The sequence below is a fragment of the Protopterus annectens genome, chromosome 3.part1 (genome assembly GCF_019279795.1).
Source record: "Protopterus annectens isolate FY-2018-M chromosome 3.part1, PAN1.0, whole genome shotgun sequence".
Taxonomy (NCBI): domain Eukaryota; kingdom Metazoa; phylum Chordata; order Ceratodontiformes; family Protopteridae; genus Protopterus; species Protopterus annectens.
Window position 1 is genome coordinate 378541975 of NC_056732.1, and position 25944 is coordinate 378567918.

General features: G+C 43.3%; 1 protein-coding gene across 1 annotated transcript in view; it reads left to right on the forward strand.

Annotated features, from left to right (window-relative positions):
* COLQ (collagen like tail subunit of asymmetric acetylcholinesterase) overlaps positions 1-25944 on the forward strand; it is a 3098435-nt gene that overhangs the window by 2234314 nt on the left and 838177 nt on the right. The window contains exon 11 of the mRNA XM_044066844.1: positions 14800-14880. Within this exon, the coding sequence (XP_043922779.1) occupies positions 14800-14880 (81 nt within the window). The remainder of the gene's footprint in view (positions 1-14799; positions 14881-25944) is intronic.

The following is a 25944-nucleotide window of genomic DNA, read 5'->3' on the forward strand; positions in this document are numbered from 1 at the left end:
TCACATTGATTGGTTATAGTCTGCAAAATGAATGAAATAACAAATCTTGTTTACTGCAGATTGAAGTAGGAGGTATCAGTAAAACAGCAGATTGCCATTATAGGTCACATTTTTGTCGAGTAGCATTAGAAATAGATGCATCAGAGGGAAAAGGTCAATTAATCTTTGAGTGGCAAAAAGAATAACATCTTATTGGCTGTTACTTACAAAGAGCTTATTCATATAAGTCCAGTTGCAAAAACTTGTGAGCTTTGTTTGCAGTTTCTTCTGAGGGTCTGCTACTGTCTTATGTGTCTTAAGTAAAACAGTATAATGTGCAGAGAGTGATAAGTTCAGAGAAGGCAGGTCTAGTGCAATATTGTTGATAAAAAAATGAGAACATTACCTCTGGGGTACTCTGAAGTGAAAGTCCCTGTATCAGAGAAGCTAGAATCTACAGAAATGTTTAAAGAACTGAGAGTAGTTATGTAGTTCCATAACCATCTGATAACAGTAGATTATGATTAACTGTTTTGAAAAGCTTGAGTCATGTCTGTAAAGATCCTTGACAGTAAAGAGGCCCAGTCTTGTGCCATTGGAGAAAGATGTCCAAAAACGATGTCATCAGCCTTCTACAAAGGACATCCATTCAGCAGATCTTAGCAGATCAAAAGGGGTTTGGGTATTATTCAAAATTTGTTTTGGTTCTGAAGACAACAAATGTCATCACACTCGTCTTAGATTTAAGTGGTGTAAATCTGTTCATTTGCAAGATATCATTTCAGATGGTCTGTGTGCAAATGTTACTTGCCTAGCCAGGAGAGACTGAATGTGCTCTCTAGGTCTCCAGGATGCTTGTTTGCACATCAAAATAACCAAGGAATTGGGGAGTACCTTTGCTTCTAGGTAAGAGTCAGTTATTTCAAGTTTCAGGCCCTCAGGTTTGGTATTACCACAGCTCCCAGTTTATTCACCAAATGTATGATCATCACCAGAAGCTGCAGGGAAAAAAATATTTCCTTATCTTGGGGACTGGCTGCTTTCCACACCAACATTGGAGTATCTGCTGAAAGAACAGAACTCTTTGCTAATTGTATTCTAGTCCATTGGCCATACAGTTAGCAGTGCAAAGTTTTAGTGGTAGCCCCTACAAAACCTGAATCTCTTGGGGTACATCCCAGTTTACCTTGAAAGAGAGAGTGAGAGAATGCTACCTACTCAGAGAACAATAAATGCAATCCTACAAAAATTGTCAGTACTAGCCCACTTATGCCTCAGAGCACTTGGAGTGAATAAATCCACCATGCTCTTACTTCATCAAGCCAGGTTCCATATGACAGTTCTTCAGTGGACTGTTTGAATGCAGTGCTGTTAGATCTTGGACACTGTCACCTTTTCTGGCTTCATAGGTTAATAGATTCATAGGTTCATAGATTAGTACTAAGCTAACTGCCCTTGCGAGCCATTTTAAGCCTAGTCAATTATCCCTTGTGAGACTCAAACCCTGTACATTGTGATTGCAAGGCAAACACCTTAACCATTAGGCCACCCTCACAGGCAAAACCTATCTCTGATGGTGGATGAACACAACCAGTCTGGCTCTGGGCAATCCTTTTTATCTTTCCTCCTTCATGGGGATTATCATCATACATGCCTGTGTATCAAAATCAGACTAGAGCAGTCCAAAGGAAGTATAGTCAGAGCAGGAGGCCATATTGCACATAAATGTGTTGTAGATGACTGCAGGTATCCTTACCGTGCAAGCACCTCAAGACTGTGTCCTATAGGTGGTTATAGCTGTTTAAATGGGCAGTATGGTCATTGTATGCAAGCAGTAATGCCCAACAAGGAGTGTGTTATTGTAGAAATAATGCCCGCCCAGGGGTGTTCTGAGGCCCAATGCTACAGGCAGAGGGCCTCTACACCCCAGGAAGGGTGTTATTTCCACACACAGCCTGGAGGGAAATATTGCGCTTAGAGAATGGGCTGTCTGCAAAATTGTTGTGTTTTAATTACTTATTTTCGTTTTATTACTATATATATATTTTTTATATTTGTAATGTAATGCCAAATGTTTCAAACTTGCTGTAGTATATATTAGTGGTGTTGGAGGAAGCAATTTATATCCAAAATATGATGCTTTAAAAAGTATCCAAGTATTTATTTTTTTGGTTCTTTACTCCTAAAACGTTGGGTTTGTCGCCTGTCATTGGAGATTGATGTCACTAAATAATGACATACATTTGAGTTTCAGAGTTTTGTTTTCTTTAGTAAATGGATGCTAACATAAATCCTATTATTTAAGCAAGTTTTAATTTTATAAGAGCAATAAGTAAATTCTGTTCATATTTTGACCCTTTGTTCCCCCTTTATTTTAGGCTTTATTCAGATTTCTTCATCTGAAAAGCTGAGAGGTATATAAACCTCTTTACTACTGTTGCTGCCAGTGGTCAGTCTCACTAAGTCTCACACACACACACACACACACACACACACACACACACACACACACACACACACACACACACACACACACACACACACACACACACACACACCTCTGTTTTAGAAAATGCATGCTAACAACAATCTTAATATTCATGTAACATTGTGAATTTATAACAGCAACATTTAAAATATGTTTCTGTTTGGAGCCTTTCTCTCCTGTTTACTGTATTTTAGTTTTATCCAACATACTTCTTAGCCTGTTAACACAAGAAATCTGGGCAAAGCCAGAAATAATGAGCGGGGGGGCAAAGGCTCAAAAATAAGGACATATTTTAAATATTTCTCTTATAAACTTAAAAAGCTACTAGAATAATAGGTTTCATGTTACATGCATTTTTCTGGAGTATTTGAAGTCTGAAACTCAACTGTTTATCATTATTTAGTGACTCCATTCCTCAGCGATTTGACAGAAAACCATGAATTTTATGGGGAACATACCAAAAATATGAGGCAAAAATCTGTACACTCTGCGAAAATCTAGATAGTTGAGAGGTACCCAAATATGTTGAGCTAAGAGGTCAAGAGGTATGTATACCTCTTTACTGCTGCTGCCAGGGATCGTTCTCACTCTTCACTCTCTTTCTCTCTCTCTCATTCTGTCTCACACACACACACACACACACACACACACACACACACACACACACACACACACACACACACGTCAAAAAGCAAACGAGCTGCTTAGTGAGTGTAAAACAGTAGCTCAACCGATCTGTCTCTCGCACTCATACACGCATACACTCTCACACACAAAGACATGCAGATAAATTTTTTTTATTTTACTTTACTTTTTATTTTATTTTACATTCACTAAACGGCAAAAGCACTGCTTAGCGAGTGTATAATAATGGCGGCCATTAATTATTTTCAGTCCAAGCTCCATGGCAGCTTGATACTCTGCCATGAATCATCAGATTAGTTTTTCAGTGGGCAGTACCTGTAGATTAACACTCTGCATGAGAACGTTCATTCTCCAATCAGGGTGCGATCTACAGGTCGCACACTCTCTAAGGTATATTAACAACCATGGGAAACTTGATTCTATTAAAATGCAGAGAAGCCATACAAGTATGGGAATGAATTATGTGAATGAACCACTTTCAGACAGCAGCCAGAATCCTGGGTCAGGCCAGCTCTATAGTTCATAGGCTTCACTGCTGCCATCTGATGCTATTAAGGGGTCCCAAAACCCATCAGCTGCACACAGAATCTTCCAGTGCTGAAGAAGCCTGGCTGCAATCTATTTGGATCCCCAACCAACTCCAAGTGATGCAATTTCTTGTCTCTCATCTCCCTTCTGGCACAGCATCCCAAGGATGGTCCAGTCCAGAATTAGCCATCGGCCCTATTATGCCCTTCCTTCCTTCTTACTGATCCCCATGTTAATACAAAAAGCCAGATCAAACACTTCCAGGGTCATTATTATACCTCTGCTTTGGCTTCAGCAGGTTTGGTTCCTTATCTTGTAGCCTCATTTTCTGAAGAAATCTCTCCATCTGAAACGCTTCAGAACCCTGCTCAGTTGCCATTATGAGAAATTTCACCCACACCTTCACTTCCTCAGGCTAACCATCTGGCTTCTCTACTTAAAGTGATGACCAGGAACACTGCTTATCCTACCATGGTCATGCAAATCCTTCTACCTAGAGGCCCAACACCAGGAAAAATTACAAAAGAAAGTGTCATTGATTTACAGTGTGGGCAATCACTAAGGATTAGATTCATTTTCGGGTGCTTATCCACCTGATGTTAAGTTGTCTATCTCGCCTTCATTCTTGCTGGATGGGTTCGGAGCCGATCCTCGGCTCCGACTCGGCCACTCTAAAAGCTCGAGAGTTAGTTCCACCGGCTCGAGGCTCCCCTACATCCCACAATGCTAGGCGGTAACTCCTCAGATCTCGTTTGCCGCTACAGCGATCGAGGTGCTTTTCAACCGGCTCATCAGGTTAGTTTAAAATAACTAGTTGTATCTTAGATAGACCCCCTTTTAAGTTAGCTTTTCCTCATAAATTTAAAAGTTAAGTAGTTTCCTTCCCTTCTATAGTCCAACTTTCCCCTGTTATTTCCTAAATTTACTAAACTTATTCCCTTGGGCTTTAGGCCCAGTCCCTCGCTTTCTAGTAGTTGGAGTGACTGTGTTTTGTAGGGATTTAATTTTTCTAAGTTAGTTACTAATTTAATTTAAATTTTAACAAGTGTAATCGGTGTGTGTGTGTGTGATTGTGTGGTTACACCTTGTTTTTTTCTTTGGACATGTCTAAGGAATCGAAGGTCTCAGGCTTTAAGAAGTGTGACTCGTGCTGTCAGAAGATGTCTCTGACAGACGGTCACACTTCTTGTGTATACTGCCTCGGACCTTTGCACCTGCAGGACTCATGTGCTGTTTGCCATGGCTTCAGCCCTAGAGTCCTGCAGGAGCGTAAAAATAAGCTCATTCTAAGGGGCTTATTGAAGCCTGAGGGTCCCTCGACTCAATCCTCGGGGAAACCCTCGAAGCCTCCCAGACCTTCGGCTCCGGTCTCTGAGCCGTCTTCTGGGGGTCCGAAGGCTGTTCGAACATTGGCTCCGGCCGGAGCCGATGACTCTCGAACTCATGTCCCTACTATTTCCTCGGCTCCGGCCGGAGCCGAGGAAGACATCGCTGAGTCGGCTCCGATCAAATTGTCGGAACCGACCTCCAGAAAAAGGTCCCGATCTCCATCTATCGGCTCTGTTCATTCGGCTCCAGCCTCACCATTGCTGTCTGAATGGAGCCATAGATCTCACTCCTCTAGGTCGTCGAGACTATCAGATCATGACCTTCAGAGGGTAGTGAGTCGACTTCTTAAGTCCGAGGCACTGGCCCAGATGCTTCAAAGTCCGACTCAGCAGTCGAGGACTATTCCTATTACTCAAAGTGTTCCTCCTCTGAATCTTCTGAGTTCGGAGCCGGGGCGGTACCTTTGTCTTCGGTGCCGTCATCTGCTCCGATGTCTTCCTTGGAAGAATCTCGGCGCCGGACTTCCCTCGTCGGCTCCGAGGGGGCGAGTGGCATCAGACCCTTGTCCGACCCCGCTCTCCCTCTCGGTGCTTCGGCGCTGGTGAGTTCGGCTCCGACATCGGCCTCAGAGCCATCACTGTCGGTGCCGGGGGAGGTTTTCAGCTTTTCGGAGCGGAGACCTCTGGCTCTGCCTGACAGGGGTGCCTTCGAGGTCATGAGGAGCGTGTTAGAACCAGGTTCAACTCCACAGTCGGCTCCTTCTGCCCCTCCCTCCATGGTGCCTCCGGTGATTTCTGCCCACTCTCTCATCCCGGATCATAGAGAGCCAGCCCCTCAAGTACCTCCAGTGGGGATCTCCTCCTCTTCCGAGGCCTCTCCTGACCCGGTGGGAGAGCCCCCTAGGAAGAGGCAGTGCAAGAGGAAGCACATTGACTCCCCTGAGTCTGTCACCTCTGACACTGATTTAGAGGATTCTGAAGGTTCCCCTCGTTCCCCCTCTGAAGATGTCTCCTTTGCAGACATCCTCGAAATCTTAAAACAGAGGGGGAATTGGCCAGCCCTCAACCCTTCAGAGGATGAATCGGTATACCTTGAGGTGTTTGGCTCTCGCCCTTCCACCTCCTGGGTGTCCCCTCCCTTTGACCCCCTCATGCAAGTGGTGGCAAAGAAGGCCTGGGCTGCTCCTGACTCAGTGGATCCCACCCCCAGGAGACCATCAAAATTTATCACTGCCCCCAAGGACAAAGAATTTTAACCAAAGGCATCTCTGTTGATGCTATGGTGGTGGCTGCGGCCACCAAGAAGGAGTTAGCTGATCCTTCAGTGCCTGTTCATCCTCCTAACAAGGAGTCTAGGTCGATGGACAGGTACAGGAAGCGGATGTTCTCGTCAGCGACCTTTACTATGCGCTCGCTGAATTACCTGTGTCATTTCACTTGTCTTCAGAGGGATTTGCTCAAGGAAGCGAGCAAAATGTTAAAGGACTCAACAGCTGCGGGTTTTCAGGATAGGATGAACTCTCAGCTGGCGACCCTTAATTCTATAACTAACTCCTCCATGCGCCTCCTTTCATATGCGGCGGATGGAGCGAGTAGAGCGGCAGGTACAGGTGTAGCCTTGCGTCGGCATGCCTGGATGTGGCTATGTAACTTTGCGGACCCTTTCAAGGCATCCTTCACTAATTCCCCTTTTGACAGATCATCCCTCTTTGGTCCTCAAGTGAAGGAAACCCTGACTAGGTGCGAGACTGATGGCAAAACTCTCTCTGCCGTCGGAGTCCATTTTTCTACTCCTTCTAGGCCTTACCCCAAAGGCCAGAAGGGGGGAAAGATGTGGTTCCACAAACAATCTCAGGGAGATTTGCCTGACGCACAGATTCGATTCCCCTCTAGAGGCAGAGGGGGGAACAATAATGGTAGACGCCGTCCTAGAGGCAGGGGGGGCCCGCAGAATCAGGGCAGTCGAGAAACCTTTTCTAAAAAGCCCTTCCAGCATCCCTGAGGTGTTGCCCGACTGTCCACCTTCGGAGGCAGTCGGAGGAAGATTATCTCTGTACCCAGAAGCCTGGCTATCCCTAACTCAAGATAAGTGGGTACAGTCTATCATTTCCGAAGGCTACAGAATCCCATTCCTTTTCATTCCGAAGCAATCCAAAAAATCCCTTCCAGACGTTCCACCCAGTCAAAGGGAACAAGCAGCACTAGAAATTTCAAAGCTGCTTGCAAAAAGAGCCATTCAACCAGTTCCAGCAGACCAACAAGGATCCGGAATCTACTCCAAATTCTTTTTGGTTCCAAAGAAAACAGGGGACTGGAGACCCATTTTGGATCTCAGCAACTTGAACAAGTTTGTCAAGAAAACAAAGTTCCGGATGGTCACGCTGCAGTCCATTCTACCCCTTTTGGGGCGGGACAACTGGATGTGCTCAATAGATCTCCAGGATGCGTACTATCACATCAAAATGAGTCGACGCTCCAGGAGATTCCTCCGCTTCAGGCTGGGAACCAGTCATTTCCAATTCAGGGCCCTGCCCTTTGGTCTCACTACAGCCCCCCGAGTGTTTACCAAATGCATGGCAGTGGTCGCCTCTCATCTGAGACGACAAGGATTCCAGGTGTTTCCATATTTAGACAACTGGCTCCTTACAGCCCCCACCAAGCATCTGTTGCTTCTTGCCAGAGACTACACCTTTCACACATGTCAAACACTAGGCATTTCAATAAATTACGAAAAGTCTGTCTTGTCACCTTGTCGTGTTATTACCTTCATAGGGGCAAATCTAGACACAATCAACATGTCAGCCAGACTTACAGAGCAGAGAACAGCAGACATACACAGACAGGTCTCTTTTGTCTTGCAGAGCAACAAAGTCAAAGCCAGACTGATCCTGAAGGTCTTAGGGATTATGGCGGCGGCCATCCCTCTTCTACCATTAGCCCGCTTCCATATGAGAATTTTACAATGGATGCTCTTCACACAATGGTCTTTCCAACGACTTCCAATGTCCCATCCTATTCGGATAACTCAATTGTGCAAGAATCATCTCTCTTGGTGGATCACATCTCCCCAGCTCCACCTAGGGAGACCTTTCGTCCCTTCCCCTCCGGTTGCTACAGTGACAACGGACGCCTCCCTGATCGGGTGGGGGGGCATTACCAGGGCAGGACGGTCCAAGGCATGTGGCAACCTTTCGAGTGCCACTTGCACATAAATGTCTTAGAGATGAGAGCAGTGCTTCTAGCGTTGCAAGACTTACAAGACTTTCTTCCCAAGGGAACTATAGCAATTCAGACAGACAATATGTCTGTAGTGTGGTACATCAACAAACAAGGCGGAACCAGATCTTACCCCCTATGTCGAGAGGCACTCAGACTGTGGCAATGGGCGATTTCTTCTCAGCGGTTTCTGTTAGCAACGCACATTCCCAGGAAGTCCAGTGTGATTACAGACAAATTGAGCAGAGCTATTCTCATGCCTCACGAGTGGTCTCTGAAGAATTCAGTGTTGGAGAAAGTTTTTCGAAAGTGGGGCCGGCCTTGCTGCGACCTTTTTGCTACTCCCCAAAACAGCAAGTGCAACGATTTTTTCACCCTCTTTCCCCAACCAGGCCACCCCAGCGGAGATGCTCTAGTACACGATTGGCCCCGCGGACTTCTGTATGCTTTTCCTCCCTTCCCACTGATATCTCAGCTAATACAGAAAGCCATCACTCAGAAAGCTTCCATGATCCTCATTGCCCCTTACTGGCCTCGACAGGTTTGGTTCCCATTTCTCCACCGTTATCTGTTGGAGCAACCTTGGCATCTGGACCCAGTTCCAGACCTCTTGACCCATCAGTCGGGTCAGTTGCACCACTCCCTTCCTTCTCTGAACCTCATAGCGTGGTTCCTCCAATTCCAACTCTAGCCAGGCTTCCTCTAATATCTCGCTCAGTTAGAGATATTTTGATAGCCTCTCATAAATCTTCCACTCGGAAGATTTATCATAGTAAGTGGAAACGTTTTTCCTGTTGGGCGCAGTCAAAGAATATAGATCCTTTCACTGCTTCCATTCAATCAGTTTTAGACTTTCTAGCCGAACTTTTCCACTCAGGTTCGTCCCCGTCTACCATCAAAGTTCAATTGGCAGCAATTTCGAACTTTCATGTTGGAGTCTCAGAGTCCTCCATTATGTCTCACAAACTCTGCAAAGCCTTTTTAAAGGGAGTTTTTCTCCTCAAACCACCTATCAGGGATCCTCCTCCTCAATGGGATCTCAATTTGGCTCTAGCGTCCTTAATTCTTCCCCCTTTTGAACCCGCGGCTTCATGTTCAATGAAGTTACTGTCTTGGAAAAAACTCTTTTTAGTAGCTATCACTTCAGCTAGAAGAGTCTCTGAACTCCATGCTCTGTGTAGTCGACCCCCTTACCTTGTGTTTCATAAGGAAAGGGTGTCCCACGATACTAACCCGTCCTTTTTGCCTAAGGTAGCTTCACTGGCAAATTTGAATCAAACCATTGACCTTCCTGTGTTCTTCCCTAATTATTCGAACAGGTCAGAACAAAAATTACATTGCTTAGATGTTCATCGCCAACTTAGGTGCTATTTAGACAGGACCAAACAATTCAGGAAGTCTGATCAACTGTTTGTTTCTTATGCAGAAGGTAGAATGGGCCTTCCAGTTTCTAAAGTATCTCTCTCTAGATGGCTTACTTCGTTGATTACCCTTGTGTATGAGATCAGACATCAACAGTTGCCATCCAAACCCAGAGCTCATTCAACTAGAGCTTTAGCCACATCTATAGCTTTTCAAGATAGGCTGCCTATTGATTCGATTTGTTCTGCAGCTACTTGGGCTTCTCCCCATACCTTCATTTCTCATTATAAGTTGGACTTGGCCTCTAGGGACCGAGCCAACTTTGGTTCCACTGTACTCAAGAGTCTGTTCCGATAGGCCACCCGGGACAAGGTGTTAGAGACGCGGTCCCATCCAGCAAGAATGAAGGCGAGATAGACAACTTAACATTTAGAAGTTATGTACCTACCATAACGTTCCATGTTAGTTGTCTTCTTCTCGCCTTCTTTCTTGCGTCCCACCCTCCTTCCCCCTAGCCTGGACAGACCTAGAGGAGTTTGTTTTGTTCCTTATGGAATTTCCTTGCTGGGCTTAGCTATCAAACGAGATCTGAGGAGTTACTGCCTAGCATTGTGGGATATAGGGGAGCCTCGAGCCGGTGGAACTAGCTCTCGAGCTTTTAGAGTGGCCGAGTCGGAGCCGAGGATCGGCTCCGAACCCATCCAGCAAGAAAGAAGGCGAGAAGAAGACAACTAACATGGAACGTTATGGTAGGTACATAACTTCTAATTTTGGATTACTTGTTTTAAATCTTATGTTCAGATCTTAGTTTTATATCAGTCAAAGTGCAACTTTCTACTATATCCGGTTTCTGTTAGGGCTTCCACCACAACTCTTTTTGCTTTGGTGCAGCAGAAACTAACTCTGCTTACTTTCAGACCATCATTGTTATCACCATCCTCATCATCATCTTGTGATGTAAAGTACTTATCTTGGAAGACCTTATTTTGATGGCAGTTGCCTAGCAAAATGAATATTTGAGCTTCAGCATTTATCCATTGATTCTACCTATATGATCTTCCATAAGGGGAGGGTAGCCTCTATACACTTTATCTTAACCCATTCTTTATGCCAAAGGAGACAACAAAGACTAATTTAAATCACTCAATCAATTTTATGGTCTAAGTTATTCCAGCAGAGGGGAATATTTCTTACATTGTCTAGAGTGTCCAACCCGTGGCCCGCGGGCCGCATGCGGCCCCCAGAGCTCTTCCATGCAGCCCGCGACCCTTAAATTGAAATTTAACTTTTTTTTCCGTGTGTTTTCACGTCCGCGTCCTTCAGCTATTCTGCGCATGCGCAAAATTACTTTTTTCACGTTTTTTTTCTTGCCAGTGTCTTTCAGCTGGTATGCACATGCGCCAAAACACCGTTCGGTCGTTTTTTTTCATTTGCGGTGAAGGAAGGAGTGAGATTGCGGCGAAGAAGTTGGATTTATTTACACACTGACTACATTCAACATCTATTTTACAGCAGTAAAAGGTAATCTAAGCCATAGTATATAGTACATTTTCTTTTGACGGGGAAGTGGCATTTTACTGAAGCAGTTGATGTCAAACCCCGTGTAGTCGATGGTCATTTTTTACTTTACTTTTGCAGTCAGTCAGCCAATAGTTGCATACTATCAGCTGTTTTATTGTAGTTATGGAAAGCTGACGTGGAACTGGATGTAGTTTATTTTGTTTTTCAGACCATTTGTTTCTATTGACAGTGAAAACTTGTGTGCTAAATACAGATGTTGGGTTTTCTGATTGGGTGAAGTGATGAGAAGCTAAAATTAAATATCACAAAATGGCATTTAGGCTGAAACAAACAACATGCTTATCAGTTGATTGGTTTCCTGTTACTCATGTCATATCTCACAGTTCGTTTATGGTCAGACTTGTTCTGGTTGTGTATTCTGTACATTCAGATGAATAATTTCATTTTCATGCCATCTGTGTTGATATCAATTTGGGCAAGTGCATCCTAGGAAAGAAGCGAGTCAGTTTACAGTAAATTTAAAAGTTACTAAATGAGCAAATGGTAATTTAGACATTAATGTAAACAAGACTAAGTTTGAGTATTGGCATATTACTATGTAGTATATACAGAAACAAGAAAGTAAAATAAAAGAGCTTGAAGTTTTAATTTAAAGCCATCTTAAATGTTGCAGTTGTTTAATAATTTTAAAGGTATCTGTAAATCCATTGTAAAATTTGGTTCTGATCTTTGATCACAGTATAAAAGTAGGATTTTACTGATGTAATGGTTGCATATGTTTGTTGATGATAGTCTAATTTTTGAAATACTTGAAAACGTGTCATTAAGTTATAGAAGTATTTTTGAGGTGATCTCATTAATGTATATAAAGCTTTATTTATACAGTGAATATCCATTGTTGTGTGGTTGCAGTAAATTAAGGCATACACTGAGATGGAACCAACCAAGCCATATTAAGCCAAGAGCATCACGACAAAGACAAAAAAATAAGTTAGACTGAGTGACACTGAAAACATGCTGGGACATATTTACTCTCGTAGAGGTCTAATGCGGTCTCCTGTTGAATGAGACAAAATATCTTCGTACACTTTGTAGAAAATGTTACATGAATAGTATGGAGTCATACTAGCTGCATGTGTCCCAGAGGGTCTGCTGACAGGATGTTATCAGAAAATAACACAATCGTTTTCAGCTACTAGCATCTGCAACTACCGATAAGAATAATTTATTTCGCTATCTTTTCTTTCACCTCCTTTGTTGTCATGCAGATGAAGGGATGGTTCCCATGCATAAGTAGTCCTCATGTTCTGGCTATTCTAGTTTTGTGCTTCACCATTTAAAAATACGACACACATATTCAGAGCCTGGGAGCAAAGAGAATTTATACTGCAATATGCCCTGGGCCTACGCTAAAGGCATCATAAGACAAGAGCAATGCCCCCTTTAATAGGCTGAATATATGTGGGATATCGAAAGGAACTTGGAATGGTTAAGTTCCACTTTTCTTTCCTCCAGATAGTAGCAGCAGCACGGAAATCATATTTCCTTTAAGAAGGCAGAATACTCAGGTGGAAAAAAAATTAATAGATAACCCCATGACGTCACTCCGCACCACAGAGGGAACAGTGGCTGTGTGTACCAGTAACATAAATAAATAAATTCACTTAATCTTCTAGGTGCGTGGATGCCGTTAAGCTGTGCTTTGCACTGTTGCAGGCAAACACATAGCAGCGGTTGTTTTAATTTTAAGAGGGTTTTAGTATTATTATTCCGAGTTTATCTGATAGTTTTTTTTTTTTTTTTTTTTTTTGGTCCTGACTTGCTGTTTGCCCCCAGACCATTTCTGTTGACTCAGTGGTTTTAGTGGATGGACTGTATATTTAGTTATGATAGTTGTGTACTTGCTATAACAATGGCTGCATGTGATGCAAGTCTATCCTTTTCAACAAACACAACCATCCACCCACTTTACCTGTTCCTCAATTGAGGCAAGGCCTAGAGAAAGGATTTATAGATGTGTTGGCTATTGGTTAGGTCAATGCTGAGTTCCAAAGCTATGAACTCAGAAATCTGGGGAATCTAGCCAATGCAGAGCATTATGGAAGGATGAGAGGAGTTAGAACCTGGTAAAGTTTTCATTACCAAGCTGACTTGAGCCTGTGGCTAAGTCCTAGAGCTTGACAAGGATGAACCTGCATCTTGTAGATCTTTCAGTATGGTCAGTACATAGCTTTTGTTTATATACCAGCAATTCATAGTATTTACATGACTTGATTTTAAAAAGAAGCAATTAAAAATGAATATTTTACATGTTGCTTCTCCCACATTTATGCTATATAACCATATAGGAATTAAATCTTACTTTTGGGGTGAGGAAATAAGTTTAATGCAAAAAATCATCTGGCACTAGAAGTCCGAAAGCTACAATATGATATCACTTCTTAATGCAGCATTTTGTCGCAGATGAAGTTTCACTGCCAGTGTAATTGAAGGGTCACCATTACACTTTCAGTGTTTCTGAATAATTGCTTTGTAGAATATCAGTTCCATATTGCATGCTAAGTGCTGCTTAGCTGTATCTCACTTTCTTATAAGGGACCACTGTTTTAATGTAATTTGGAAATAATATATAGCTTTTTTTCTGGAGTCTTACATATCTGATAGATGTGGCCTGTTTACTCACTCATTCAAGCAAGTTTTCTAGATTTACATATCTTAATGGAGATGCCATCTGTTAAAATATTATTTGTCAAATGAATCCAGCAGCACAATCTACAGCATTCACTATTCTTTATCTACGTTTTTCTTTGTTGTTAAAGCATGCAGTTTATGATCACATGCCTTGGAAAACTTCTGGGCTGTACCAGTATAAATATCCAAGCATGTCCTGTGACTTAGCTGACTTATGTGTGCGTTTTAGTTGTGATACATATCTTTAAGTGAATCTTATCCATGGTGTAGAGGGAAAGAATGCTGTCTACAACCTAGGTTATTTGTGTTTTTTAGCAGACCTTATCCCTGAGGTGTTTACAGGGAGGCTAGGGAAATGAGTAGCACCTTTGCTGATTCACTTATCCTGTGGGGGAAGAGGTTTACCACTCAGGGCTACAAGTCCTTAATGGAGACTGGGGACTGAAGTCCTGTAGTGCATGTGTGACATTTACACATTGAGTACTAAACAAGACAGTGGTTAGGGCATAACAAAAAGCCTGCTGTAGCCATCAGAATGGTACCATAGTAAGTTACGTGGCATTACGTTGTATACTAATCCATAGCATTTAACTGATGGCAAAAGGAGACAATAAAACCTGTCTAATCATCACTTTAAGTGCATTTAATTCTACCTTCCCTACCATCCCCTTACTCGTTTTCCACCTATCTCATGCCCTCTTGAATGTCTCTGTGGAGTCCTTCTCCACCACCTATTCCAGCAGTCTATTCCAGTTTTCAAAACCATGTTTGAAGATCCAGAGAGTGGTTAGTAGTTGCCCTGACCTCCTCACTTCCCACTCCTCAGACATTTACCCAAATAATTCCACCACCTATAGGACCGCAGTGCATGAGCTGTTGAGACAGATAGGTGATAAGGATTTTAGAACAGAGTATTTAGGAGAGACATTGTGATATAGTTGATGAGAGAAGACTGCAAGTAGATAAATAAATATCTTTAAATGACATACAATCCACTTCAGGAAATACATATGTGTTTATTTACTTTTCTTGTCATTACAGGGAGAAATGGGCCCAAAAGGAGAACCTGGGGTGCCAGGGCACAGAGGACCTACTGGCAGACCTGGTAAACGAGGGAAAATGGTAACACTTTATTTTTAATCAGTATGGAGTTATGTACCTATAAGTTATTTGTTTTCCTCTGCTGTTATTGTCTTGAGGCTTTTATAAGTTCTAAGAACTGTTTTAGGAAATAATCAATGGCTGGCTGTAGATAATGCTTAATTTACCCATAATTGGCATTGTTTGGTCATAAGGGCAATGCACATATGTAGTATGCTGGGTGAGAGCCTCATATGAATGCGAAGTCTATTCCATCATTCAGTGATTCCATATTGCATGTCAGTGCCATTGTCTCAGTGGACGACATATTTATCTGTGATGATGGAGATATCAGAAGATTATGGGTCTTAACCCTATGCCAGGCACATTGATACATATCCTTCTAAATAGCAGCACAGGAGAGAGGTTGCACTCCTTAGCTGCTGGCCTGTGTATGAGATAGTTACCTGAAGCTTACCTTCATAATCTACTGAAAGTTCAAGTGGGTGTAAAAGATTCCATGATGAGTGTTAATAAGGCATATCGGTGTTTCCTAATGGAATGATCAAAATTTCCATCAGTCTTTCTAAAATCAACTTTGACTTATTTTTGGAAAAGGATCTGAAGGAAGGACCTTAGGTTCATTGGGATTTACTCCTCATCCTAATGCAAAAAATAATCCAAGTGCCATAGGTGTTAGTTGAAGTGTATATAAATTTAAGAGAGAATATTTAATTATTTTTCCATAAATTAAGGAATATGAGCAGAATGTAGTTATCCAAGATGGAAAATATACAAGGTGTTGTATTGTTCTCTTGTACAGGATGAAAGTCTCCTACATCTTACTCTCATGCATGGGCTGCATTATGCTTCTAGATACACCTTGTTCCTCCTGTATATCCACTGTCTCTGTGTTGATGTGCTATCAGTCAGCATATTGTGTAACACATAGGGCACTGTATTAGTATTTTTTTGTGAGCCATTCCATAACTGTAGAATGGCTAAGGTACTGCCTGCAGAAATGTCTAAAGATAACTCCTTAGTCACAACGTGCTTATTGTTAAATGACAACACCACTTCAGGGATTATATATAGAATAGGACAGAGTCTGCTGTAACATTAGTAACTCACATACAGTGTACCACTGTATGAAAACTACCATGATGACAGATTTCAGGTGTTTGGACACAGCACACTTCTGATGACGATACCCCAAGGCATTTAAATAGGGGATGAGCAAAGAGGCTTCTATATGTCTTTCTCCCTTCCTCTACTGTTAAGATGTCTGCACAGAAAGCATAAGCACAAAGCTTGCCAAATATCCATGTTGACATTTCAGAAATGGTTTTGGGTAGTATTGTGTATGGACACCGTTGAGACATCACTTACTAGATCATCCCTTGAAGGTTCATCTAGTATCATAAGTGACATTTACTATTGGATGAGTGCTAACTGCATAATTGGGTGTATGGTAACTACATAAGTGCTATATCCCTAATCCCAAATCTGAAGTAGTTAACTTCATTTTATCTGCAACCTGTGGGTATACGGATCCATATTGGATCCGAGCCGGCAACTTTTTTCTAGCATCAGCTCCAAGCTCCGAGCTCCTCCCCTTACCCATAATGCCTTACCATCTCCTATCTTCCCTCAGATCTCGTTTGCCGCGCCAGTAGTGGTGCATCATGGTCTCCTTTGCAATGAGCTATAAAGGGATAGTAAGTGGAAATTTTGTCTTATATAGTGTGCTTGTGTAGGATTACCCTTCCTCCCCTTCTGTAGTAGCGCATTGGTTGTTAGTGTAAAAAAAAAAAAAAAAAAAAGTTTTGTTGGTAGTAGAGTAATTTCAGGCCTGCTCTTCCCCTACTTGTGTGTGTGTGTTTTTTTTGTGGGAAGGGTAGTTTCCTTACCTTTGAATGCAGGACTATGGCTGATCAGCCAAAGCCTGTATTCAAAAAATGTACAGAGTGTGGCCATAAGCTTTCCCCTGCTGATGGTCACACTCTGTGTGTGATATGTCTAGGAGTAGCACATCTATCTACCCAGTGTGCTATTTGTTCAGGCTTCAACCCCAGGGCCCTTAAGAATTGTAAGGCCAAGCTAGTCACCAAATGCCTTCTCCCAGTTGCCATGCTGGATTCTGCCTCAACCTCGGTCTCTGGTACACCCCCCCTAAACAGGGACTCAACCTCCCTCTTCGTCTGGTGATGGGTCCTCTAAGGACAGATCTTTGGTCAGCGAGGGTGACAAAGATAAAGAGAAGGAAAAGGAAAAATGCAGAGAAGAAAGGGAGAAAAAGAAAGACAGGCATTGCAAGAGATCCCCAGACAGGGAGCTCTTTCTCAGCCCTCCATCCAAGTCCAAGAGGCCTGTTTCTCCTCGGCTCCGGTCACCACATTTCTCACTGGAGCCGTTGGAACTTTCGGACCCAAGGCCGTCCACCCCTCTGCGCAGACCAGCCAGATCCGAGTTGGTGGCCTCTTTGAGGTCGACTGGGAGCCTATCGGAAATGGATATGGACAGGATGATGCAGAGATTTCTTCAGACCCAAATTCAGATGGGAGTCTTGCCAGGTCCCTCTCCCTCTGGAGGGGTGACCTCCATGCCTCTTTTCTGCCCCATCTCTCCTTCCCCGATCCGTGCTTCAGCTTCAGGGCTTTTGGATCCGAGGTTCTTCGGAGCTGGTAGCTCGGCGCCGACGGTTCCACCAACCTTGACTCTGGCTGTTACCTTGAGTTCCTCGGATCCGACCTGCTCGGATCCGAGTGACTCTCGGAGCTGCAGACAGGGAGTCGGACCCAGGGGAATGGATTCTTCGGCTCCAACCTTTTCGGACAAGATCCGTTCCCTAGGACCTCAGGCTACCCTGTCATCGCCCCAGGTTCCCACTTCGGATCCGGGGAGGACTTCTCCTTCAGCCTTCAAAGTGGTGGAGAGGGTTCTCTTCCAGGGATTGAGACCCCAGCCCATTCCCTCGGATACCACCCAGACCCCCCTGGATTTGGCGACAACTCCCTTCATCCTGTCTCAGGGACAGCCCGTGCCAGAGGATCCCCAGGTCATTTTCCCCGAGGAAACCCCTGCAGCTCGCGGATCCCCTTCTGAAAGTCCCACTGAAGAGGGCCACCACAAGCGCAAGTGCAAAAGGAGGCACCTGGACTCCCCCGACTCCCTCACCACTGACACTGACTTAGATGAAGGAGAAGGTTCCCCCAGGTCACCTCCCGAAGACGTCTCCTTCGGAGAAATTATGGAAATCCTCCACCAGAGGGGAGGTTGGTCAGCCCCAAAATCTTCTGGGGATGAGTCAGTGTTCCTGGAGGCCTTTGGCATGGGCCTATCTACTTCCTGGGTGTCCCCACCAGCAGAGCCCTTAGTGGACCTCATCACCATGAGGGCATGGAAGGAGCCCGACACCGTAGAGCTCATCCCTAAACGTCCTGACAAGGTCTTATCTCCTCCTTCGGCTAGACAACCCTGGTCAAAAGGAGCCCCAGTTGATGCTATGTTGGTTGCAGCGACCACAAGGAAGGAACTGGTGCAGGCGATTTCCTTAGTCCACTCTCCAGACAAGGAGTCCAGGTCGGTGGATAGGTTTGGGAAGCGCGTATACTCTTCAGCGACCTTTTCTATCCGTGCGCTAAATTATTTGGCACATGTAATTCGACTTCAGTGAGACCTTGCTTTGGAATTCACTGAGTCGGGGCCTTTATCGCCGCAGGACAAACAGCTGTTTTTGGCAAAAATGTTTACTCTGAAATCGGTCTCGAATACATCTATGCGGCTACTTTCTCACACCACGGAAGGAGCAGCTAGAACGGCTGGGACAGGCATAGCCATGAGGCGTCATGCCTGGCTCAGATTGTGTCAGTTTGCGGACCCTTTCAAGGCATCGTTTATCAACGCTCCCTACGACGGCTCTTCCCTTTTTGGGAAGACAGTATGTGACACACTGGTCCAGAGTGAAAAGGACGGGAAGACTTTGTCTGCCGTCGGAGTCCGCTTCTCTAACCCTCAGTGGTCCTTCTCTAGGAATCAAAGAGGGCAGAAGAAGATGTGGTTCCGAAAATCTCTGTTTTCCCAGGATTCTCAGGACAGCCATTCCCCCAGAGGCAGAGGGCGACAAGATCAACGCCAACCCAGAGGTAGAGAGGGTCCCAGGAATTTCGGTTCTAGGGAACCCTTTTCTGATAGACCTGGTCAGCAGCCCTGAGGGGTTGCCCGACTGTCCTACTCTAGAGGCAGTGGGGGATGATTGTCCTTACACCCATCGGCATGGGAGTTCATTACGACAGATCGCTGGGTTCTTCAGATAATATGCAGAGGTTACTCTTTTCCTTTCATTGCCCCTCCAAACATTACAAGACACCTCCCGGATGTTCCACCTGCTCACAGGGAGGCCGCAGCTCTAGAGGTTTCAAAGCTGCTTATCAAATGAGCCATCGAAAAGGTTCCTCCTGACCAGTCCGGATTAGCCGTCTACTCAAGGTTCTTTTTGGTGCCAAAAAAGACGGGTGACCTCAGGCCCATACTAGACCTGTCCACATTAAACCTGTCGGTAGCAAAACAGAAATTCCGGATGGTCACTCTACAGTCCATTCTACCTTATCGCCGGGAGTGCGACTGGATGTGCTTGTTAGACCTTCAGGATGCTTACTACCACATCAAAATACACAGAAGCCCCAGGAGGTTTCTGTGCATCCGGCTGGGAGCCAGTCACTTTCAGTTCAGGGCCCTACCCTTTGGTCTCACTACAGCACCCAGGGTGTTCACCAAGGTAATGGCAGTTGTAGCGGCCCACCTGAGGCTTCAGGGTATTCAGGTGTTTCCTTACCTGGACGACTGGCTCTTCACTGTGCACAACAAGCATCACTTGTGTCTGGCCCGAGATTATTTCATTTCGATAACACTCACTTGGAATTACAGTCAGTGTTCACAAATCCCATTTGCAACCAGTACAAATTCTAGACTTTACTGGGGCACGGTTAGACACTTTGCAGAAGAAGATATTCCTAACTCCAGATAGGATTCTACATCTCAGGGGCCACATAGCTCAGATAGTGAACTCCCAGTCTTCAAAGTCGAGCGAGGTTCTCCGGGCTCTGGGCTCCATGGCTGCCACCATATCTATTCTCCCGTATGCACGTCTTCACATGCGGGTTCTTCAATGGACTCTGGCGGTCCAGTGGTCCTGGCTAGACCTACCCATGGAATGTCTGATCAAGATCAGCCACGTCTGCAGGACATCCCTTCTTTGGTGGTTAACGTCACCGGAGATAGCAACAGGACGTCCATTTGCATCAACCCCATTCCAAACCACAGTGACCATGGACGCCTACCAACTCGGGTGGGGGGACACTGTTTGGGAAGGACAGTCCAAGGCACGTGGTCCCAAACAGAGACCAATTTGCACATAAATGTTCTGGAGATGAGGGCAGTGCTTTTAGCATTGGAAGCCTTTCACACAGTCCTCCCTCTCGGATTGATTGCAATTCAGTCAGACAACATGTCAGTCGCCTGGTATATCAAGAAGCAGGGGGGAACCAGATCCTACCCGCTATGTCGCGAGGCCATGAGAGTGTGGGAATGGGCGATTTCCACTGGTCGGTGTCTGATAGCAATGCACATACCAGGGTGCTCCAACATTTTAGCAGACAGATTGAGCCGGGCCATTCTGATGCCCTACAAGGGGTCTCTGAAACAGTCAGTAGTGGAGGAGATTTTCCTGGCATGGGGTCAGCCTTGCTGCGATCTCTTCGCATCTCCTTCCAACGCAAAGTGCAGCGAGTTCTTCGCTCTGATTCCCTCACCAGGGGAAGTCCCCAGAGACGCTCTAGTCCATGCTTGGCTCATCGGGCTTCTGTATGCTTATCCTCCATTGCCACTCATTCCGAAGTTTCTTCAGAAAGCTTGCCGACTATGGTGCAAAGTGATCCTCATTGTCCCGTTCTGGCCTCGTCAGGTTTGGTTCCCATTCCTTTGGTCTCATCTATTAGCTCCCCCGTGGGTTCTGGATCCCTGCCAGGATCTAATTTCCCATCCGTCGGGAACACGTCCATCCGATCTGGGCAGCCTCAAGGTTGCTCTAGTTCCGTTAATCGCCAGGACTCCCAGTCTTTTATCCCAGGTCAAATCGATTCTAGTGGCCTCTCTTAAAGATTCCACTAGAAAACTATATTGTAGTAAATGGAAGCGCTTTTCCATTTGGGCTTCACAGAGAGAAACAAATCCCTTTACAGCTCCTGTTCCAGCGGTGTTGGACTTCCTGTCTAGTATTTTTCAACAAGGAGCTAGTTCCTCCACAGTGAAAGTACAATTGGCAGCCATTTCCAGTTTTCACGTTGGCATTGACAACATGGCCTTAGCTTCCTCTAGGCTGTGTAAGGCTTTTCTCAAAGGTACTTTTCTGCTACGGCCCCCTGTCAAGGATTCTGTACCTCCTTGGGACCTTACTTTTGTTTTACAAGCATTAGTTGCCCCTCCTTTCGAACCCGCAACATCTGTGGACTTAAAATTTTTGTCCTGGAAGACAGCTTTCCTAGTAGCCATCACTTCGGCTAGGAGAGTTTCTGAGCTTCAAGCTTTGTCTGCCGTGCCTCCTTATTTGGTCTTCCATAAGGATAGGGTTTCCCTCCATACTAACCCTTCCTTCTTACCTAAAGTGGCATCTGAAGCGAACATAAACCAGTCCATTAATCTGCCCGTTTTCTTTCCCAACTTTCAAAATAAAGGCGAGTACAAACTCCATTTGTTGGATGTTCACAGACAACTTCGCTTTTATCTTCATAGAACGAAATCTTTCCGCAAGACTGACCAATTGTTTGTTTCTTTTCCCAAAGCATTCATGGGAAAAGCTATTTCTAAAGTTTCTTTAGCCAGATGGATCACTCTTTGTATTTCACATGCTTACAAAGCAAAAGGTTTATTACCTCCTGGTATGGTTAAGGCTCACTCTACCAGGTCCATGGTGACTTCTGCTGCTTTTTGTCCAGGGTACCTTTGGACGATATTTGCACAGCAGCGACATGGGCCAATTCACATACCTTCATTTCCCATTACAAATTGGATCTGATTTTGAGGGGTAGAGCATCCTTTGGCTCTGCAGTGCTCAGGAATATCCTTCCATAAGGACCTCCCAGGATCGGAGTAGCTGGGGACTCTGTCCCACAGGTTGCAGATAAAATGAAGTTAACTACTTCAGATAAAGAAGTTATGTACTCACCATAACGTTCCATCTGAGTAGTTATACTTCATTTTTCTACAACATTCCCTCCCTCCATCCCCCTGGACCTTATCCTGTTTTCAGGTTGGTTATTGGGTTGTGTTGCATATATTTTGTTAGTTGCAGCAAACTCGATCTGAGGGAAGATAGGAGATGGTAGGGCATTATGGGTAAGGGGAGGAGCTTGGAGCTGATGCTAGAAAAAAGTTGCCGGCTCGGATCCGATACAGATCCGTATACCCACAGGTTGCAGAAAAATGAAGTGTAACTACTCAGATGGAACGTTATGGTGAGTACATAACTTATTTTTCCATGAAATTGCAGATCCCAGAATGTTTTTATATTTATCAGCTGTACTACAAGTTTACAGTTGCACAGGCCATTTTTCCCCTTTACAAGGTGTTTTGTCTTTTTTCTGCAGTTGTGCATCCGTATAGTTAAAATATATTTACATGCAAGTAAGAGGGAGAAAGGGAAAGCCCCCTACACATATGGTATTCTGTGGAAGTTCCCTTCTTAAAAAATGCTTTATTTGAGATGTCACCCACAGTTTTGGTGGGTACGTGTTGCATCATGTTTGACTTCTCCAGTCTGCTGTTGAGGGGTAATGCTTCAAGTTATAATAGATAGTCTGTCATGTTTTCAGTACTGGCAAAATAGTAAAATTAAACACTGCATGATATCAGTTTTTGATCAAAAATAGATTAGTTTAAAGTACACAAATGGCTGTTGTTCACAGGATGTTGTTTACTTATAGCTGTTCTTGCATGCTCTGTTCAGTTCCAGGTGCTGTTTCTGTAGGGATAGGTATACTGTTCTAGGACTGGACGCTTCCAGTTGAAGCCAGTGGAATTATAAGCAGTTAAATCAGCAGCAGACATAGTTAAAGGTTTCAACATCAGAACTATACCTTAGGATCATTCTGTAAAAATACCGACTAGCTCTTCAATCCATCACTAGCTGACTTGTGGTGAACACTGTTTCGACCAAATGGAATGCTGTATTTCAGATGCTTGTCCTTCATAAAGTTATGGTGGGTAATTCATGAAAACCTATCCAGCTGTGCAGGGTTCTTAGCATCAATTGCAAAATATGTTTGGAGAAACATCAGTTAGACCATTGTGTACATTTGTGAAGTTATGTGGTAATAGCACTTCTGGCTATGGGATCAATTTTAAGGGACGTCAGTCTGGTGGTTGGCAATATGAAAACATTTTATTTACCTTTTCTTTTTAGGAATAAAATAAAAACAGTCTTCTAAGCCTTATTAAGTTGTCAGGTATTATGCAGCCAGTCTGTTTTATTTCAGTTATATCAACAATAATATTTAAGTGGTCACATCTGAATTTGGTAAAATTACTTTATTAAAACTATATATACTATATTCGGTGTGTTTTAGTGGCATTTCCTGTACAGGAGATAAGTAGAATTTATGGTACTTACATATTATTGCAACCAGATGTTTGAGGTCATGAAATTTGCATACCTCAACTGTAATGACTGCATGTAATACTCAGACGTTATCTTCAACGTTTTTTCTACTACTGGTTTACACTGGTTAAGTTTCAGGAACACAGTAAGCTGCATGCATACACAGGTAGTTTCTATTGATACTTACACAGTGTAATCCTTTACGAAGTAGTACTGCTGACATGACCTGTTCTCGCAAGCAGCTTGCAAAGCTGGCAGAAATCTTCCCTTTTTTGTTTCCTTTCACGTTCACTGCCTAAATCAAACAAGGCTGACAACAACCCCGTTATTTATTGACATTAAGACTCGATGATGATTCAGAAATCAGTTTTGGCAAGGAGCACTTTAAATACACAATTCATGCATCTGGACACTTGAGAGGTATCAGTGTGCCCAACTACATATATGTTAAAAAAAGAAGAAAAAGTCTGGTAAATATGGAATCCAGGAAACTAGAGAAGCTCATTGTAAAGGATTTCATCCCATCTACTCTGCGCTTTCCTAATAAAGGACATTTGTGAATTTTGAAACACAGAATTTAAAACTGGCTGTTTATACCTGTGGAGAAATCTGAACTTGCACATTACATTCCTCAAAATGATAGCAGCCATGACAAATCAAGCATGCATCTGTAATGCACGCAAATCAGGAAGACGATTTTTTAAACTGTTTGTCTTCCTGAAGCTAATTTAAACTTTCTTGTCACCAGTAAAGACTTTGTATAACCCCTTTCTCTGTTTCATGCCCTTGGTACAGTTGAAGTATGCGAATTTCGCAATCGCGAACATCTGGTTGCGATAATACATAAATACCGAATTTATTTACACAGGCTATATAAATGTTATAACAATGACGTATTTTAAATTCAAGCATTATTCAAACAGTCTGGAATGCTTCCACTGAGTGTTTGAAGTTCAATGCACTAAATATTGGAATCCCCAAACTGCATTCCCTCTAAAAAAAAGCCCCAAAGAGACTTTTTTAAGTGTTTTTCAGGAGGCAAGATCCCCACACCCCCAAACTTTTGTATGCCAACTTTACAGTCAGACCAAATCAAAGAGTTGTCCCTGAAAAAACTTGCCGACATTGATTTCTTATGGAGGAACTCCAGTCCTTTGTGGGTTGAGCTTGGGCTAAATGATGTTCAAGAGGTTAATCTTCATTCACCTGTAGGCTACCATTCTAGCATCCTAGGACATGTAAAGTAGCTAAGCATTCTGAACTGTGTAAAGCAAGCAAACATTTTGAAATATGCCATTCATTAACATTTCTAACCTTTTGAATGTAGAAGCCATTTTTCCGGCTAGTTAGAGTTATCACTTAGTTGATCAGAATCTTGTAAACTTTCAGAACCTAAATGTTTATGTTCATATTAATCTTTTATAATTTTTTTTAATTTTTGGTCCCTTTTCATGCCCTTAAGCTGACCATCGCTACTTTTTTGGGCTGCTCCTATAGCTTCAGTTTACCTTAATGTCCCAGGACTGTCTACCAGAGGTTCGGTATAAAAGTAGGGAGTGATTTTTTTTAAACATGCTTATTAAATTATCACTTAAGATATAGGCAAACATGCATTAATATAAAAGAAAATAAACCATATTAACATTTTTTCATTTGCATATATTATACATTACTAATGCACCTTCTTTCTTTACATTTCTCATTTAGTATGACATTCCATAAATTACCACATTAGTGACTTCCCTTAAGCCTCACTCCTCTTCCTGAATATAATTTTGCATGAATTATTCCCACAAATTCCATTTAGTTATATGTAATTTACGCCTTTCCTTTTCTAAAGACCATATTTCCAGCTATTTTATCTGTTTTACAATATTCAGTACTTCAGATACAGTTGGTTTAGATTTTGATTTCCATTTTCTAGTAAATGCTTTATTAGCAGCCAATAGAATTAAACTTAATAAGGCCTTGCTATGTTTAGGCAATTCAGATCCTGTCTCCAGCTTGAAAGAATCATCCCCTCAGTTACAACCAACCATTTGCTCTCCCAATATTCATGACGGGGTATTCTAAATACCTGTGCAAACACTTTCAAGCAAAAATCCTTAATCTTCTGGACTTTGTTGCATTTTGGGAGCCATACATGTGTTCTGTTGTAAATTACTTTTCCAATCTCTCTTCCCAATCTTTTGTAAGCTTCTCTCATTTATTTTTATAGTTAGCATGCAGTATTGTATATGCCCTATGTCAGCGTCTCTAACCTTTTTTGCACCAAGGACCAGTTTCATGTAAGACAATTTTCCATGGACCAGCCATCGAGTGTGCATAGTAAAGTGCATAATATGTATTTATTTATTTATTTGACATTTGTTTACTGGGGAGGTCTGACTGGACTAGAAGTCCATTTTCAGCTGAGACCCAGGGAGTAAAGATCCAAAGTTCAATAAAAAGAC